Genomic DNA, 19568 nt, shown 5'->3' with positions numbered 1-19568 from the left:
TTGTTTTCCAGAGACACAGTTACCAAGAAATATCCCGCCCACAAGAAAAACAACCGTGTGCACACGCGGTCGACGGTGCAGTGCCGGGCTCCAGCCAGTGGGGCCGCGGTGAGGCCTGGCCCAGCGCTGCCCGGCTGCCAGTTTTTCAGAGACTGGAAATGCAGACTTTTACATGAACTCTCCCGGCTTCTCAAGGTCGTCTCAAAAAATGTTTTTAAGCACAGTGCCAAAGAAATATGCACACAGAATTCAGTCCAACAGCTGCCACCTTGTGACCCTGTATCTCTTAAAACATTGGCAGGGCACCTGGGTGGCTCAGTCGGTTAGGCGACCGACTTCGGCTCAGGTCACGATCTCGCGGTCCGTGAGTTCGAGCCCCGCGTCGGGCTCTGTGCTATCAGCTCAGAGCCTGGAGCCTGTTTCAGATTCTGTGTCCCCCTCTCTCTCTGCTCCTCCCCTGCTTGTGCTCTGTCTCTGTCTCAAAAATAAATAAATGTTAACAACAAAAAAAAAATTTAAAAAAAAACAACAACATTGGCTACAGTGGTGACCGCCTGAAGGAATAAATGCAGCGACACGTGAGCCAGGCCTGGGAGGGCGAGGGAGGTGAGACCACCCGCCCAGGTGACACGGGTGTCAGCACCGGACTCCGTACTTCTGGATCCGCGTGTGGATCACGGCAGCCGGGGGAGAGAGGGTACGCCGTTCTTTTTCCCGTGTGTTTCCCATCACAGGTGCACTCCGGCAAGTCCCCACGGGGTGGCGGTGGGGGGTTTCCTTTGCCGGATTCGTTCCCGCTCCGGGTAGCAGTCTGCGGTCACTTACCCTGAAGCTCAGTGGCGGCCAGCTCTTTTTAGGCATGATGCAGAACTTGCCGACGCTGAAGCCCACGTTTTTGCACAGGAACCTGGTTATCTTCATTCTCCCGATGAGGCAGTAGCCACAGTCCAATACCGGTGACACTGCAGCCATAGGAAAAGACGCACATGAGAAATAACCTGTCCTCCGGAGAGGCCCAGCCAGAGCTCAGAGCAGCCGTGGCCCGGCACCCAGAGCAGGGGATGAATGGGGACACTCCCTGACCCCCACTCCCACGTGGCAGCCTCCACGCACTGAGGGCTAGGAGTCTGTGCCCACTGTGGACTCAGGGCTCGGCCAGGACCACCCAGCATGGGCCTGGGGGTTGTGGTGAGAGTCCTAGCTTCTAGTCTGTGCCCAGGCTTGTAAATGAGGGGGCCCAGCCAAAGCCGGCCTTCCGAGGAAGCTCCCCCCACCCGCCCCCCGCCAGAGCCACAGAGGCGACATCTGCCGAGGGCCCTAGGCACCTCTTCCTTGCCTCTGTGTGGCACAGGCCCTCGGGGGTGTCCACGAGCCAGAGGAGCCCATGCTGGAGCTAGCTGTCTGCTAAACTCCTCTCCTCGTGTGTGCGATTCGGAGTCAGCCTCCACTGGAAAGTAGGACAGTTGGGGTCTGACACCGTGGAAGTCTGCATGGTGTCCCTCCTTAGGACCCAGAAGCCCCTCCCCAGGAGGACCAAGTCGGGCGCTGCCACAAAGGTGCCCTGAGAGCAGACAGCCTGACTGAACCCCGGGGAGGGCAGCGCGCACACTCACATGTCAGCACTGGGGGTGGCCTCCGGGCTTGCAGGGGGATCACGAGCGTGTGGGCTGACTGGGTCTCAACTAAAATGAAATCATCAAAATCCCCGAGGCAGTCGGGAGAAAACTGGACGATATACTGGCAGGTCATCCCAGGGGCCACCATTCCGCCTTTTCCTGGGAACATCCCTGTGCATGAGAAAAGCAACCGATGAGGATCTGGGGACCAGCCGGCCACCAGGGCTTTGACTCAAGGGCTACAGACGGCAGCCAGAGGGTACAGCGAGTCCCCACCACAGCTGGGCTGCTCCATGAGTAGATGCTGTCTGGGCCAAGGCCACGGCAACGGCAGAACAAGGGCACGCGAGGGGAACAGGCTGTGAGGGCAGGGAATCCAGGTGAAGACACCAGGGCTCGGGGCAGGGAGCAGGCAGGTGGGGGTTGGGGGCGTGGGGGACATGGTCCACCTGGAATAGTTAGGTGAGGCCACGCCTGGCCTGATGGGACAGCAGAGAGCCACTCGAGCTTCTGAGCATGGTGGGGGAGGGGAATGACTCGATCAGGCTGTTCTTGGGATTTAAACCACCGTGTTCACGGAAGCTGGAAGGCCAGCTGGGAAGCCACCGCAGTGTTAAGTTTAAGTGACGAACGAGGACGGCCTGACCGGACGCAGCGGCAGAACGGAGGGTGAGCAGAGAGAGGGCAGGCCCGGGCCTGGAGGGGTGACTGGAGAAAGGGCCCGGCAGGTCTCAGAGACACGGTCAGGAGGATGGGCTGGCGGGTGGGCAGGCTACTGTCAGAGCACGAGAGCCCCAGGGACTCAGGGAAACGCAGGCCCAGGCCCATCAGAGGGCCACGCGGGCCGGTGCCAGGAGCGAGCCCAGCACACAATTCGAGGCGGTCCAGACCACGGTTGGGCTGACTCACCCAATCCCAGCGCGAAGTACGGCGTCGACGGCGGGATGACTCTTAGGCAGCGGCTGGCCGCGGTGGTGTTCTGTAGCGAGATCGCCATCTGCCCAAAGGTAAAGGGGAGCTCTTTTAGACAGCAACACACACGGACGAGCGACCCGAGGCCCGGACGGACTGCCTAGCGCGGAAAGCGGGCAGAGGTAGAGATGAAATGAGTCTAGGCTGGCCAATGGGCACGTGGGGATTCCTTTTGCCCATCGATCTACCCTCGATTGCATCTGGAAAAAATACAATACGAGGTGAACCGGAAGACGGGAATAGATCTGACCTCGGCTTTGCCCGCTTTAAAACAACAGCTGCTGTGTACTGAGTGTCCGCCGTGTGCCCTATCAACCTCACAATAACCAGGAAAAGGCGGGAGTTCTCGCTCTCTCGCACCGCAGAAGCTGAAGTTCCCAGACGTTCCTTAACCCGTAGAGTTTTGAGATGTGAGCCCAGGATATCGGGCTCCAACGTCCTGCCCACCTGGCCTCTTACTTGCCGACTTTTCCCCTACGTGTATCCCTCTGGGCCACTTCTTCCCATGGGCAGAGCGAAGAGGGCTATAGGCACCTGTATGATAAGGTTGTAATCGGGCCACCCTCCAGCACTCAACCCATCCAACCCTATCAAATCCTGCCTTCTCTTCTTCCTCTCTCAGACTAGGAGACCCCCGGGGGCAAGGCCTAGGATTCACGCACTGCTAACCCCCACCAGAAGAGGAGCTCGTACGCAAACACACCTTTTGCTTCGATTTTGTGAAATATTACACCGGGGAAAAATGGATAAAGTATAACATGACAAAAGCCAAGTTTCCATCACCCAGTTTGATAATAAATCATAAAAACACATGGGGCGCCTGGGTGGCTCAGTCAGTGAAGCATCCGACTTTGGCTCGGGTCATGATCTCACAGTTCATGGGTTCGAGCCCCGCGATGGGCTCTGTGCTGACCGCTCAGAGCCTAGAGCCTGCTTCAGATTCTGTATCTCCCTTTCTCGCTGTCCCTCCCCCACTCACTCTCTCTCTCTCTCTCAAAAATGAATAAGCATTAAAAAGTACAGAGGAGGGGCGCCTGGGTGGCGCAGTTGGTTAAGCGTCCGACTTCAGCCAGGTCATGATCTCGCGGCCCGTGAGTTCGAGCCCCGCGTCAGGCTCCGGAGCCTGGAGCCTGTTTCCCATTCTGTGTCTCCCTCTCTCTGCCCCTCCCCCGTTCATGCTCTGTCTCTCTCTGTCCCAAAAATAAATAAACGTTGAAAAATAAAAAAAGTACAGAGGAAACCTACCCTAGCCCCTTTTCCCTCCACCAGATAACACCTACATAAATTTGAAGTGTGGGTCTTCATACTTTTATTCATAGGTATGTGTTCCTAAATCAACACTTATCCATTGTTGGCCAATACATTTGCACCAGTGTATCTGTGAACCACACCCAAGTGTGCAGAGAACCATATTATGGTTTTAATCCTCATTTCTCTGTTTTTAATGATAACTAGCACTGTTTCATATGTTTATCTGCTATTTGGGGTTCCTCTTGTGTGAGTTGTCTATCCATATCCCTTTACGATTTTGCCATTGTGTACTTCGTCTTTTCCTTATTTTTAAAAAATGTTTATATCTTTATTTTTGAGAGAGAGAGAGACAGACAGACAGAGAATCCCAAGCAGGCTCTGCGCTGTCAGCACAGAGCCCAACACGGGGCTCAATCCCACGAACTGTGAGATCATGACCTGAGCCAAAATCAAGAGTCAGACGCTTTACAGGCTGAGCCACCCAGACGTCCCTGTCTTTTTCTTATAGATTTGTAGGAGTTCTTGATATATTCTGGGTACTCATTCTTTTTAAGGTACATGTTATAAACAATCTCCAAGTTCATAACTCATATTTTTTGAGGTACAGTCTCCAAACTGTTAATGTAAAATTCATCAGCCTTTTGTGGTTTGTGCTTCTATTTCATGAAATCTTTCTATATCTCCTATATTTTCTTCTTTAAAATTTATTTGAGATCTTTGCTGGAAAGTACTTCGCTTAGGGTATGGAGTGAGGTAGGGATTATATTATCTTCCGTGCAGCATGGATGCTATCTCAGTCTTGTCTCTGCAGGGGTGCACACGTGCATGGAATAGCCTGAGCAACAGCATGTGCAGTTCCCCCCATCAGGCTGCTGTTCCCTCAGAAACATGGAGCCAGCTGCCCACTGCTGAGATTACCAGTCAAGGTGTCCATGGCAGCAGCCGGTCCTCGCATCCACTGAGGCATTAAGACAGCCTTGCTCCAGGGGCGCCCGGGGTGGCTCAGTCGGTTAAGCATCTGACTTCAGCTCAGGTCACGATCTCACGGTTCATGAGTTCGAGCCCCGCCTCGGGCTCTGCGCTGACAGCTGGGAGCCTGGAGCCTGCTTCAGATTCTGTGTGCCCTCTCTCTCTCTGCCCCTCCCCCACTCGCACTCTGTCTCTCCCAAAAATAAACAAAGTTAAAAAAAAACAAAAGAAACTTTACGACAGCCTTGTTCCAGCCACACAGGGCAATCCCCTGGCCAGTGAAAGGCAGGGGCCAGCGGTTTACAAGGCTGAGGGGATGGCTTCTGAGGGGATGTGTGACAAGCACAATGAAAGCGTCAATTGCATTTAATGGCAGTCAGCTCAATGACACATTCTCAGATTGGGTCTTCCTCCTTCCCCGCACTCCCTTTCCTCACTCCTCTCTAGAGATGCAAATGACAGCACCTACTCTCCCCGCTGCAGGCTCTGCAGGCTCTGCAGGCTCTGCTGCAGGCTCTGCTGCAGGCTCTGCAGGCTCTGCAGGCTCTGCAGGCTCTGCTGCAGGCTCTGCAGGCTCTGCAGGCTCTGCTTTGTGGGGCACCCCTGCTGTCCTAAAGCAGCAGACCCTTAGGATGTAAGTCGAGAGTCGGCTCTCCCAGCAGTCAGGTGGCAATCTAGGACTCTAGCTGCCGGGCAGGAGGGTGTGGTGAGCCCCGGTACGCAGTGCACCACAATTGGCACGGTTGTCACCCACGGCCAGCTGAAATGAGGTGCAGGTGGAGGCCAGGCGCTGAAACATGGGGTAGCTACGGTGCCCGCAAGGTCTGGGGCCGCGATAATTATAAGGGCTGCAGAGTGGGCTGGCTTTCCTTGATGGCACTGGAAGGCCCAGAGGAAAAGATGACAGGCTCAGAGCGGCGAACTGCCAACTCGAGGCCCACCGTGAGGACATTCCTCGCATTCCTGGTTACACACAATTTGCTCCGGTGTCTGTGTGGGTGTGCACCGCGCACTCCTTGCTTGATTTGGTTTGCCATTTTTCACCTGGTATTTCTGCACCTATGTTCTTTTTTTTTTTTTCTTTCAGACGCCTTTTTTAAGTTAGCAAAATACTGAATGGAAACAAAAGAGCAAGTATATGAAAGCTATAACCCCCTGGCTTACAAGCTACGGCCTCTATTCCCACCACAACCCTTCAGCCTTCCGCTCACAGCCTGGGTCCCATGTGCCCTCACGTCAGGACGGAGAAGCTCTCTCGAAACTTCCGGGGGCTGGGGACTGGGAGTGTACCTATATTCCAAAGCAAATCTGGCCCATGATTTTCATTGTCATAGGTCGTCGTCTGGCTTTGGGGTCAGTGTAACATTAGGCTTAGTCTGTTCAGGCTCGTCTACAAAATGCTGTAAACCGGTTGGCTTACAAACAACAGAAATTTATTTCTCACAGTTCTGGAGGCTGACAAGTCCAAGATCAAAGTGCCAGCATGGTCACGTTTTGGTGACGGCCCTCTTCCCGCTTCATAGCTGGTGCTTTCTCACTGTGTCCTCAAAGTAGTGGAAGGGGCAAGGGATCTCTAGAACCTTTTTTACAGAAGCATTAACCCCCGGGGCACCTGGGTGGCTCAGTCGGTGGTTGAGGTCTGACTCTTGATTTCACCTCAGGTCATGATCTCATGGGTTGTGAGGTGGAACCCCACATCAGGCGCTGAGCTGACAGTGCAGAGCCTGCTTGGGATTCTCTCTCTCCCTTGCCCTTCGCCCCTCCCCCACTTGCACCCACGCACACTTAGGGTCTAGCGCACGCTCTCTCTCAACATAAAATAAACTTAAGGGAAAAAAAAGCATGAATGAGTCCCCACCCTCAGGACCTAAGCACCTCCCAAAGGTCCTACCTTCTAATACCATCCTCTTTGAGGGCTAGGGTTTCAACATATAAATTCTAGGAGCACATGAACATTCAGATCATAGCAGGCTCATCACCCAATAATGAGGGTATTCTTGTTCTGGTCTCTGAAACAGTTTATACATAATAGGGGTTAGTTTCAATGGCTGGTGATGGACACCTGTCAAGTGATCTGGGCCTAGCGTTACTTTTGCTAGAAAATGGTTTTGTGTTGTTTTAGTTATTTTCACACAAGTTGGACGGTCACATAGGTAAAGAGTCAGAGGTTTTGGAAGCAGAAATCCTGCCTTCTTCCCCTGAATCCCTCTCCAGCCATTTTCTGCAATACTTTTTCCTCCTTTGGCTGATCATTTCAGAATATGTCTCCAAAGGGCGTGCCACTTTTTCCTCATTTGTATGCACGTATTACGGATCGAGGATATGGATATTCTCTCTCTCCTCTCCCATATCCAACTCACCATACGATACGCCCTTCCCATCCCCCATCTTTCCAATGTAAGTTTTATAATATTACTCGGTTAGAACAGTCATTGATGTTTACATTATTGTCACTGTGTAAATGATATTCACAACTGAGCATGAAATTGTCCCTTATATAATTATTGTCTTTCCAGAGTTAATAATCAACTGATTATTTTAATAGGTACTTGTTAATAATTCTCTCTGCACTACTCTAAAAATCTCTAAGATGTCCAGATATATCAGGGACCCTTAATGATCCCCCCATAAGTCACCCCCATAAGTCAATCTATGCTAGAGCCTTCTAGCCTCTTCCATTCTGGGCTGCTCTCCTGCTATACCTACTGCTAACTATCACCCAGGACAACCCCTGGGTTGGCAGATTTAAGATACATCCACAAGTTCTTTGACACTCCTCCCATTGAGAGGTGAGGTCTATGCAGCTTCCCCTGGAATCTGGACTAACCTTAGTGAGTCACTTGTAACCTACAGCATGCAGAGGAAATAGGGACTTTCTCTACTTGTCTAAGGTAACCTCCAAGGTTAGGTCATACAACCTCCATCTTGCTTGCTGTGACAATCACTTAGAAGCTCGGATACTCACTCTGAGTTGCAATGTGCGGTCTGATTACACTGAGGTGGCCACTCAGTGAGGAAACCCAGGCCGTGGGGAGAACCCACGTATCGGTACTCTGGTAGACCCCTCAGCTGCCTACTGACAACCAACCACTTGCTATGCAAGTAAAAATGCCTCAGACAATTCCAGCTTCCGGCTTCCAGGTCACCCCTAGGCCCTCTTTATAGCTGAGGCCTCAAACACTGTGGAACAAGTCATCCCCACTGTGCCTTATCTAAATTTCTGATCCAAAGAATCCGTGAGCATGATAAAATGGTTGTTTTAAGTTGCCAAGCTTTGGGGAAATCTGCTTTGCAGCAACAGCAACTGGAAAATCACTTAACCATTAGGAATCCGGGGATTTCCCTCCCCTCTCTCCTATGCTGGATCTTTTGTTTTTCACACACCAGCCCTCCTCTTCCTTGGTTTACTCCCTTGTAGGACAGCATGCTCCCTAACGGTTTCCTCATGAAGGGTGCGTGGAACATACACTTGTAAAAAAAACTTTACAATTTTGAAAATGTTTTTATCTTTAAACTTTGTCGTTTAGTTGGGTAAACGACATATGGACATAGTCATATACCTAACAAATGCAAGGCTCATTTCTGAGAGATATCACTGTGGTCCCTGGGTGGTGGCTCAGCTGGTTAAGCGTCTGACTCCTGATTTCGGCTCAGGTCATGATCCCACGGTTCGTGAGTTCGAGCCCCCCTCTGGGTTATATGCTGGCAGTGCAGACCCTGCTTGGGATTCTTTCTCTTTCCCGCTCTCTCTGCCCCTCCCCAACTCTTGCTATCTCTCAATATAAATAAATAAAACTTAAAAGGTCTAAGAGATATCACTAGATATAATTCAATTTATGTAACAGACTGTGGCAAACTGTATTTCTCTTTTGGGGAGGCTTGCTCTGGGGAAACCAGCCACTGTGCTAGGAGGAAAGGGGAGGGGAGGAGATGGAAGGAACTAGCTGATGTGGAGAAGCCACAAGGGGAGGAAGTGAGATCTAAGCTGAAGGCCAGCATCAACCAGCAGACACGTGGGTGAACGGCCCTTCAGAAACTTCTAGCCTCCAGTCTTCTGGTTAGGACTCCAGACATCACAGTAGAAATAAACTGTCCTTACGATATCCTATCTGATAAGCAAGCAAATGTCTGTTTACACCACTAAGTCTTGGGGCGATTTGTTACATGGTTATACTAACTGGAATATTGAATATATTAAGATAAAATGAAAGTTGCCCTTAAAACCATGCCAGAAAGGACCATCTCAAGTACTTTTTTTTTCTATGAAGTACCCTGAACCACTTTTATTCTTAAGCTCCAGAACATAATACATCTGAGATATATGCCTTCCCCTGTATAAATGCTTAGAATCCTGCAACTGTACAGACATCCACTTACTGTGGAGAATTGACCCTGAGCCTCACTAAAAAGCCACTAGATGCAGAGGCTTCCAAGAGTAGAATTTGATTCCAAGATTCATCAGATGACTGTGGGGGAAGGGAGCCATAAGCACAGAATGGGAAGAGGCAATGTGGAATCAGACGGTAACTAGAAGCATCGGTACAAAGTCACGATTTTATTATTTTTATCTTTTAAATATTTTTTAAAATTTACATCAAAGTTAGTTAACGTATAGTGTAATAATGATTTCAGGAATAGAATTTAGTGATTCATCACCTACATATAACACCCAGTGCTCATCCCAACAAGTGTCCTCCTTAATGCCCATCCCCCATTTAACCCATCCCCCTCCCACAACCCCTCCAGCACACTGTTTTTCTCTATATTTGAGAGTCTCTTATGTTTCGTCTGCCTCCCTGTTTTTATATTATTTTTGCTTCCCTTCCTTTATGTTCATCTGTTTTGTATCTTAAATTCCATATATGAGTGAAGTTATACGATATTTTTCTTTCTCTGATGGACTTATTTCACTTAGCATAATACACACTAGTTTCATTCACGTTGTGGCAAGTGGCAAGATTTCATTCTTTTCAAGTGCCGAGTAATACTCCATTGTGTGTGCGTGTGTGTGCGTGTATGTGTGTATATAAATATATATATATATATGTGTGTGTGTGTGTATATATATATATATATATATATATATATATATGTATATACATACCACATCTTCTTTAGCCATTCATCCATCGATGGACATTTGGGCTCTTTCCATACTTTGTTTATAGTGCTGCTATAAACATTGGGGTGCATCTGTCCCTTCAAAACAGCACTCCTGTATCCTTTAAATAAATAGCTAGTAGTGCAATTGCTGGGTTGTAGGGTAGTTCCATTTTTAATTTTTTGAGGAACCTACATACTATTTTCCAGAGTGGCTGCACCAGTTTGCATTCCCACCAGCAGTGCAAAAGAGTTCCTCTTTCTCTGCATTCTCACCAACATCTCTCACTGCCTGAGTTGTTAATTTTAACCATTCTGACTGGTGTGAGGTGGTATCTCATTGTGGTTTTGATTTGTACTTCCCTGATCATGAGTGATGTTGAGCATTTTTTCATGCATCAGTTGGTCATCTAAATTTCTTCTCTGGAGAAGTGTCTGTTCATGTCTTTTGCCCATTTCTTCACTGGATTATTTGTGTTTTGGATGTTGAGTTTGATAAATTCTTTATAGATTTTGGATACTAACCCTTTATCTGATAAGTCATTTGCAAATAACTTCTCCCATTCTGTAGGTTGCTTTTTAGTTTTGCTGACTGTATCCTTTGCTGTGCAGCTTTTCATCTTGATGATGTCCCAATAGTTCACTTTTGCTTTTGTTTCCCTTGCCTCCCGAGATGTTGAGTAAGAAGTTGCTGCAGTCGAGGCCAAAGAGGTTTTTGTCTGCTTTCTTCTGGAGGATTTTGATGGCTTCCTGTCTTACGTTTAGGTCTTTCATCCATGTTGAGTTTATTTTGTGTATGGTGTAAGAAAGGGGTCCAGGTTCATTCTTCCACATGTTGCTGTCTGGTTTTCCCAACACCATTTGCTGAAGAGACTGTCTTTATTCCATTGAATGTTCTTCCCCGCTTTGTCAAAGATTAGTTGGCCATACGTTTGTGGGTCCATTTCCGGGTTCTCTATTCTGTTCCATTGATCTGAGTGTCTGTTTTTGTGCCAGTACCATACTGGTTTTTTTTTGTTTTTTTTTTTAACGTTTATTTATTTTTGAGACAGAGAGAGACCAAGCATGAACAGAGGAGGGGCAGAGAGAGAGGGAAACACAGAATCGGAAGCAGGCTCCAGGCTCTGAGCCATCAGCCCAGAGCCCGATGCGGGGCTTGAACTCACGGACTGTGAGATTGTGACCTGAGCCGAAGTCAGACGCTTAACCGACTGAGCCACCCAGGCGCCCCAGTACCATACTGTCTTGATGAGTACAGCTTTGTAATACAGCTTGAAGTGCGGGATTGTGATGCCTCCAGCTTTGGTTTTCTTTTTCAGTCTTTGTTGCTTTTGGTCTTTATTTACTTGTTTTGTTTTTTCATCTTCTCTCCCTTCAGAGAGTCCCCCTTAAAATTTTTTGCAGGGCTGGTTTAGTGGTCACAAACTCCTTTAATTTTTGTTTGTCTGGAAAATTTTTATCTCTCCTTCTATTTTGAATGACAACCTTGCTGGATAAAGAATTCTTGGCTGCATATTTTTCTGATTCAGCACATTGAATATATCCTGCCACTCCTTTCTGGCCTGCCAAGTTCCTGTGGAAAGGTCTGCTGCAAACCTGATCTGTCTTTCCTTGTAGACTAAGGACTTATTTTCCCTTTCTGTTTTCATGATTCTCTCCTTGCCTGAATATTTTGTGAATTTATGTTGACAGTCAGTTTTTGTTGAATCTAATGGGAGTTCTCTGTGCTTGGTTTCCTTTTTCAGAATTGCTTTGGGATTGAAGCAATCAATTGAGTTTGTTCCAGCTCTGTGAAGAATGCTGGTGTTTTTTTGATAGGGATTGCATTGAATATGTAGATTGCTTTGGGTAGTAATGACATTTTAACAATATTTGTTCTTCCAATCCATGAGCATGAAATGTTTTTCCATTTTTTGTGTGTGCCTTATTCAATTTATTTCATAAGTTTTCTATATTTTTCAGTGTATAGATTTTTCACCTCTTTGGTTAGGTTTATTCCTAGGTATTTTATGGTTTTTGGTGCAATTGTAAATGGGATCGGTTCCTTGATTTCTCTTTTTGCTGCTTCATTATTGGTGTATACAAATGTAACCAACTTCTGTACATTGATTTTATACCCTACGATTTTGCTGAATTCATGAATCAGTTCTAGCGGTTTTTTTATGGAATCTTTTGGGTTTTCCATATAGAGTATCATGTTATCTGTGAAGAGTGAAAGTTTGACTTCCTCCTTGCCCATTTGGATGCCTTTGTGTTGTCTGATTGCTGAGGTTAGGACTTCCAGTACTATGTTGAATAACAGTGGCAAGAATGGACATCCCTGTCATGTTCCTGACCTCAGGGTGAAGTTCTCAGTTTTTCCCCATTGAGGATGATATTAGCGGTGGGTCTTTCATATATGGCTTTTAAGATCTTGAAGTATGATCCTTCTATCCTTACTGTCTTGAGGGTTTTTATCAAGAAAGGATGCTGTATTTTGTCAAATGCTTTCTCTGCATCTATTGAGAGGATCATATGGTTCTCGTCCTTTATTTTATTGATGTGATGAATCACATTGATTGCCTTGTGGATATTGAACCAGCCCTGCATCCCAGGAATAAATCCCACTTGATCGTGATGAATAATTCTTTTAATGTATTTTTAGATCTGGTTGGCTAGTATCTTGTTGAGGATTTTTGCAGCCACGGTCATTAGAGAAATTGGTCTGTAGTCATCCTTTTTAGTGGGGTCTTTGTCTGGTTTTGGGATCAAGATCATGCTGGCATGATTTTAAATATGTATACAGCTGTATATGGACAAATGCATAGACATGTGTATACATACATATGCATATATATGGTTGAATCCACGCAATTACTCTTTTTCTCCAGCTCTGTCCATTGAAAGGACCCAGAACCAATGACACCCCAGCAGGAAACAGCAGATCTAATGCTTGGACCCTGATTCCTAAATACCAAGTTTCTGTGTTCTCCACATAAAAGAACAGGGCTTCTTAGAAACTGATTCAAGAACTGGGACAAAGTGAGTTTAAGATGAGCCTGGAGCATCTTGTAATGCCAGAATGTAAGGAAGTGCTAAAAAAGAAAGCGAAAGAACACAGAAGACCACTTGTAAGGCTCCCACTGGACAAACCTAGTATAATTACATAAACTTTAAACAAACTCATTCTAGGCTAACACAACTTTGTTATCCAGAATGATTCTAAATAGATGCGCCCTTGAATACTGGCCAAGGAAATGAACTCTATGCAATAGCTACATTTTATGGTACTACTAGGATACATGTTTTGAAAAAGATAGAATCATCAATTGGTCAAGTGGGGAAAACCCAACTACTTCACTAAAACTGACCAAACAGACCTTTAAGGTGTATTCTCTTGATCAGACCTATGCTGGCCAAAACACTGGGTACAAAATAGGTTCCAAGTGGTTCTTATAATATTTATAATTGCCCCGATGTATTTTACTCTCCTCCACTGTGGGATATTCAGGTGTTTAAATGTTGCTATTCTGCCAATATCAAACTGACATCCCAAAATGATTCTGCATCAGAGACTAAAACCCTTCTGGTTAACTCCTGTCCTTTAGGAACTTTTGACCAAAATGGGAGGAGTTGAGAAGTTTTGGAAGAGTTGAGGGCAATGGTGCAGACCTGGCCTAAGACAGAGATACTAACAGCAAATACTGGAAGATTCACTGTTCCCAGACTGCAAGTTTTTTTCCCTCTCCTCTCAGTTACAAATTTGTTTTTGCCTTTGTTCACTGACAACAGCATACCGACTACTATTCCTCAAATGGGCATGCAGATAACAAATTCCTCTGAATTATCCTTTGAAAACGTCTATCTACTAATGAGTCTTCCAATCCATGAATATAGTATATTCAGTAGTGTGCTGGTAAGTGTTTAATGACAGGTTCTTGGAGGTGGAGAGCCATGATTTGATAGTATTTGCTGGCTTTCATGGTGTATATACTTCCTCTGTGGTCGATTTCAAGATACCAGCACTGAACATGGAGTTGGGGAGAGATGTGCATGGTACATTCTTCTGAGCTACTATGACCTGGCTCCAACATACTACTGGCTATATATCTATTCATCTATTTGAGTCTCCTTTAATTTCTCTCAATTATATTGTTTAGTTTTCTGTCAAAGTCTTGTACATATTTATTTAAATTTGACTTTTTTAAATGTACTACAAACTATCATATTTTAAATTCACTTTATAATAGCTTGCTCTGGTACATAGGAATAAAATTAGTTTTATACATTGACTTTATATCTAGAGACTTTTAATAAATTCACTGATTAAATACAATAGGTTATCTGTGGATTTGGATTTTCTAGGTACACACTCATGTCATCTGTGAATAATAACAGTTTTACTTTTGTAAATACCTTTTGTCAAATTATGAAAGTTTTATTTGATTTTTAGTTTGCTTAGAGTTTTTTAAATTATGACTAGATATTAAATTTTGTCTGCGTCTATTGAAAGATAGCTATGTGAGTTCTCTCCCTTACTGTTAAATGGGGAATTCTACTTATTGCTTTTCAGATGTTAAACTAACTTTGCACTGCTAGATCGAACCACGCTGGTTATAATTTTTTTTTTAAGTTTATTTATTTTGAGAGAGCGCGCATGCACCCCTGCCTGTGCACCCAAGCAGGGGAGGGGCAGAGAGAGAGGCAGAGAGAGAATCCCAAGCAGGCCCTGCACTGCCAGCGCAGAGCCCGATGCAGGGCTTGAACTCACCAACTGTGAGATCAAGACCTGAGCTGAAACCAAGAGTCAGATGCCTAACCAACTGAGCCACCCAGGCACCCCTGTAATGCTTATCATTTTCATATAAAGCTGAATTCCGTTTGCTAATGTTTTCTTGGGAAACTCTGCAGTTCTGTTCATGACAAAGTTTAGCCTTTCTTATAATAATCCTTTTCAGATTTTGGTATCCAAGATTATGCTTTTCTCATAACACAAGTTAGGCTGTCTTCCTTTTTTTTCTATTCTCTGTATTGTTTATAAAAGGTTGTTGCATTTCTTCCTCATAGGTTAGAGAGAATTCACAGGTGAAGCCATCAGGGCCTGCACTTTTATTCGTAGGTTTGTTGTTGTTTTAGACAACTTTACTGAGATATAATCTCCATGCCACAACTCACCAACTGAAAGGGTATAATACAGTGGTGTTTAGTATTTTCATAGAGTTGTGCGACCACCACAATTTTAGAGCTTGTTAGAAATTGTGAGGTTTTAAATTACAGATTCAGTGTCATAAGATTTTTTGGGTGGCTTATTTTCTCTTGATCTGTTTTGTATATTGTATTTTCCTGCAAATGTCTCTATTTCATCTACATTTTCAAATGTCTAGATATAAAGTTGTTCATAAACCTCTTATTTTTCTAACGTCTGTAGGATCTATAATATCTTCTTTTCCTTGATATTGGTGACTTTGTACTTTCTTTTCTTTTTGATCAGCTCTGCTGGGAATTTATTAATTTTATTAATCTTTTCAAAGAACTATGGAAAGAGCCCAAGTGTCCATCAACTGATGAATGGATAAACAAGATGTGGTTGATACATATATACAATGGAATATTACTCGGTGATCAAAAAGAATGAAATCTTGCCATTGGCAACAAAGTGGATGGAACCAGAATGTATTATGCTAAGCAAAATAAGTCAGTCAGAGAAAGAAAAATATCATACGACTTCACTCATATGTGGAATTTAAGAAACAAAACAGATGAACATAGGGGAAGGGAAAGAAAAATAAGAACAGAGAGGGAGGCAAGGCCTAAGAGACTCCTAAATAGAGAAAACAAATGGAGGATTGCTGGAGGGGTGTTGGGTTGGGGATGGGCATTAAGGAGGGCACTAGTTGGGATGAGCACTGGGTGTTATATGTAAGTGATGAATCACTAAATTCTACTCCTGAAACCATTATATGCTACGTGTTAACTAACTTGGACTTAAATAAAATTTTTTAAAAAATCGTTTCAAAGAACTAACTTTTGGCTTTGTTGATCCTACTGCATATTTGCTTTATATTTCACTTAAATTTGTTCTTGTTTAGGTGGGTGGCTCAGTTGGTTAAGTATTGGACTCTTGGTTTCAGTCGAGTAATGATCTCATGGTTTTGTGAATTTGAGCCCCACACTGGGCTCTGTGCTGGCAGTGCAGAGCCTGCTTGGGATTCTCTGTCTTTATCTCTCTTTACCCCTTCCCCACTTGTGCTTTTTCTGTCTCTGTCTCTCAAAAAAACCCCCAAAAAACCCATAATATAAATTTGTTCTTTTTTTTTAATTATTTCTTTCTCATTTCTTTGGGTTTAATTTGCTATCCTAATTTTGGGAGACACCCACATAGTGGATTTTCAGACTATTTCTCTTCTAACATGTAAATATAAGTCTGTACATTTTCTTCTAAGCTTGGCTTTAGCTGCATCCTACAAGCTTTGATGTACCATTTAAAAATGATCATTCATGGGGTGCCTGGGTACTCAGTCAGTTGAGTGTCCAACTTTGGCTCAGGTCATGACCTTGAGGTTCATGAGTTTGAGTCCAGCAACAGGCTCTGTGTTGACAGCTCAGAGTCTGGAGCCTCGGATTCTGTGCGTGTCTCTCTCTCTGCCCCTACCTCCCCCCTCAAAAATAATAAATAAACATTAAAAAAATTTTTAGATATTCATTCACGGGGCACCTGGTGGCTAAGTTGGTTGAGTGTCCAGCTCTTGATTTCAGCTCAGATCATGATCCCAGAGTCATGGAATTGAGCCCCACACTGGGACTCATTGTGGAGCCTTCTTAAGGCGCTCTCTCTCTCTCTCTCTCTCTCTCTCTCCCTCTGCCCATCTCCCCTGCTTGCACCCTCTCTAAAAAAAAAAGATAATGATAAAAGATTATCATCCATATAGAGTAAATAAGGCATGGAGATGAAAACTATAGCATAGGGAATATAATCAGTAATACTGATATTGTGATAACATTGTATGGTGACAGATGGTGGTGACTTATGATGAGCACTGAGTAACATGCAAAATTGTTGAATCACTATGCTATACACCTAAAACTAATATAGCCCTGTGTATCAATTATACTTCAATTACTTTTTTAAATGATCATTATTTTCTATTTTCTCATTTCCATTATGATTTCTTTGGTTCATGAGTTTAGTAATGAACTGCTGAATTTCCAAATATTTGGGTAGTTGCTAGTTATATTTTTGTTGTTGGTTTCTATATTAAGCCCACTAGGTTCAAACTCTATATGCGTTTAGTCTTTTGAAAAAAAATTAAAGATGTATTTTTGTTTATTCATGGAGGCTGCATGCTCGAGTGGGGGAGGGGCAGGGAGAGAGGGAGAGAGAAAGAATCCCAAGCAGGCTCGGTGCTTTGCGTGGAGCCCAATATGGGACTTGACCTCACAGACCACAAGACACCACCTGAGCCAAAATCGAGACTTGGATGCTTAACCGACGGAGCCACTCAATCACCCCAGTCCTTTGAAATGTTTTGATACTTGCTTCATGATTCAGCACATGGACAATTTTGGTGTTTCATGTGCACTTTTAAAAGAAAATACATTTTGCAAGTGCTGGCTGTAGTGTTATATATAACTCAATTAGACACAGTTTGTTAATTGCTCGATTCTTCTATATCTTTACTGTTTGGGTCTAGCTGCTTTTTAAATTTTTGAGAGAAAAAAATGTTAAAATCTCCTACATGTTTGTTATTGTATCTGTTTTTCTTCTAGTCGTATAAAATTTTGTTTATGTATTTTGAGGCTAAACCATTCGTGTGTACAGATTTTAAATAGTATCTCTTGGATGGACTTTTATTTTTTATTTAAAAAAAATTTTTTTTTCAACGTTTATTTATTTTTGGGACAGAGAGAGACAGAGCATGAACGGGGGAGGGGCAGAGAGAGAGGGAGACACAGAAACGGAAACAGGCTCCAGGCTCCGAGCCATCAGCCCAGAGCCTGACGCGGGGCTCGAACTCACGGACCGCGAGATCATGACCTGGCTGAAGTCGGACTCTTAACTGACTGCGCCACCCAGGCGCCCCTTGGATGAACTTTTAAATGTTCACTATGAAATGTCCTTTTTTCCTTTCTTTCTATTAATGCTTCTCGCCTTCTCTGATACTAGTAAATCCACACCACCTTTCTTGTGCATAAAATTTAATGTATCTTTACCCATCCTTATATTGTCAATCTTTTTGTACCCTCACTTTTAAGGTTATCTCATATAAGCAGCATTTAGTTGGTTTTTGTTCTTATTCACAGTCTGAAGTTCCTTCTCTTTTAATTGGGGTACCTGGTCCATTTACATATCATGTAATTGTTGCTTTTCATTCCTTCTTGCATTTCTCTGCTTCCATATGAGTGTCATTTTCTTCTGATTAAAAATTCCTTTGGTGTAGATCTTCTGGTGATGGAATTATCATTATCTGATAGTGAATTACCAGCTTTCATCTGAGAATTTCATTTTATCTTCATTTTTTTTAAGTTTATTTATTTATTTTTAAGAGAGAGAGAGGGAGGGAGGGAGGGAGGAGAGGGCATGAGTGGGGGGTTGCAGAGAGAATCCCAAGCAGGCTCAATGTTCAGCGTACAGCCTGACACAGGGATTGATCTCACGACCGCGAGATCATGACCTGAGCCCATACCAACAGCTGAATGCTTAACGGACCGAGCCACCCAAGCATCCCAACTTATCATTGAAATTTTTGAAGAATATTTTCACTGGGTTTAGAATTCTAGATTGAAAGTTACTATCTTTCATCACTTTGAAGCTTCCAAGTATTTGCTAGCTTCAAACATTTCCATTAGAAGGTGGTGGGTCTTTTTTCTCCAGATGCTTTAAGTTTGGGTTTCCCCTACCTTTTCTTTGGTTTAGAACAGAATTTTACTATAATACGCCTGGCTATGATTTTCTTTTATTTTACTCTGCTTAGGGTTGTTAGTGTTTTACTCTATGGCTTGATGTCTTCATTACTTTTTGGTCACTGTCATCCACTGAGTTTTCCAACCCTGCTGCTGCCCCCATGCTCTCTCTCCTCCCAATTACACAATAGACCTGCTTACTAGGTCCCATATTTTTAAATGCCACTTTCTGTATTTTTTCTTCTTTTTTCCCTTTGTGTTTTAGTTTGGATCATTTCTACTGACCTCCTTGTAAGTATTATCTTCATCTGTGTCTAATTTGCTGGTAAGCCCTTCCATTGAGTAATTTCAGTTCTAGAATTTTTCATTTCTTGTAGATTCTTATTCTTCAGGTTATCTAGTTATAATACGGCCATAACTGGAAATCTGCCTAATACATGTATGTTTCTAACACTTGGTTTTGAGATACTAGACTTATAAGAGCTGTAAAAAATAATCCAGAGAATTCCCATATGGTCTTCACTCAGCTTCTCCTTATGTTAACATTTTCATAACAAGAGAACTATGATCAGATCTAAGAAATTAAGCTTGCTACAATATATTAACTAAAGAATCTATGTAAACTTTTCCAATTTGTCCACTAACTTCCTTTTTCCATTGCTGGATCAAATCCAAAACCTGAAATTCCATTAGGTTCCCATGTCTTTTTAATCTCCTAGGATCTGTGACAGTTCCTTAGTCTTTCCTTGTTGTCCATGACCTTAAGCATTTTAGAGAGCA

General features: G+C 44.2%; 1 protein-coding gene across 3 annotated transcripts in view; it reads right to left on the bottom strand.

Annotated features, from left to right (window-relative positions):
* DLEC1 (DLEC1 cilia and flagella associated protein) overlaps positions 1-19568 on the bottom strand; it is a 91607-nt gene that overhangs the window by 35215 nt on the left and 36824 nt on the right. For all 3 annotated transcript variants that reach the window (XM_047874620.1, XM_047874621.1, XM_047874622.1), the window contains exons 7-9: positions 2526-2613; positions 1614-1787; positions 826-962 (exon numbers count right to left, since the gene is read on the bottom strand). In XM_047874620.1, coding sequence (XP_047730576.1) covers positions 826-962; positions 1614-1787; positions 2526-2613 — 399 coding nt within the window. The remainder of the gene's footprint in view (positions 1-825; positions 963-1613; positions 1788-2525; positions 2614-19568) is intronic.

The sequence above is a fragment of the Prionailurus viverrinus genome, chromosome C2 (assembly GCF_022837055.1).
Source record: "Prionailurus viverrinus isolate Anna chromosome C2, UM_Priviv_1.0, whole genome shotgun sequence".
Taxonomy (NCBI): Eukaryota; Metazoa; Chordata; class Mammalia; order Carnivora; family Felidae; genus Prionailurus; species Prionailurus viverrinus.
The sequence above is the reverse complement of the archived record's forward strand: the minus strand, read 5'-3'. Positions and strand labels throughout refer to the sequence as shown.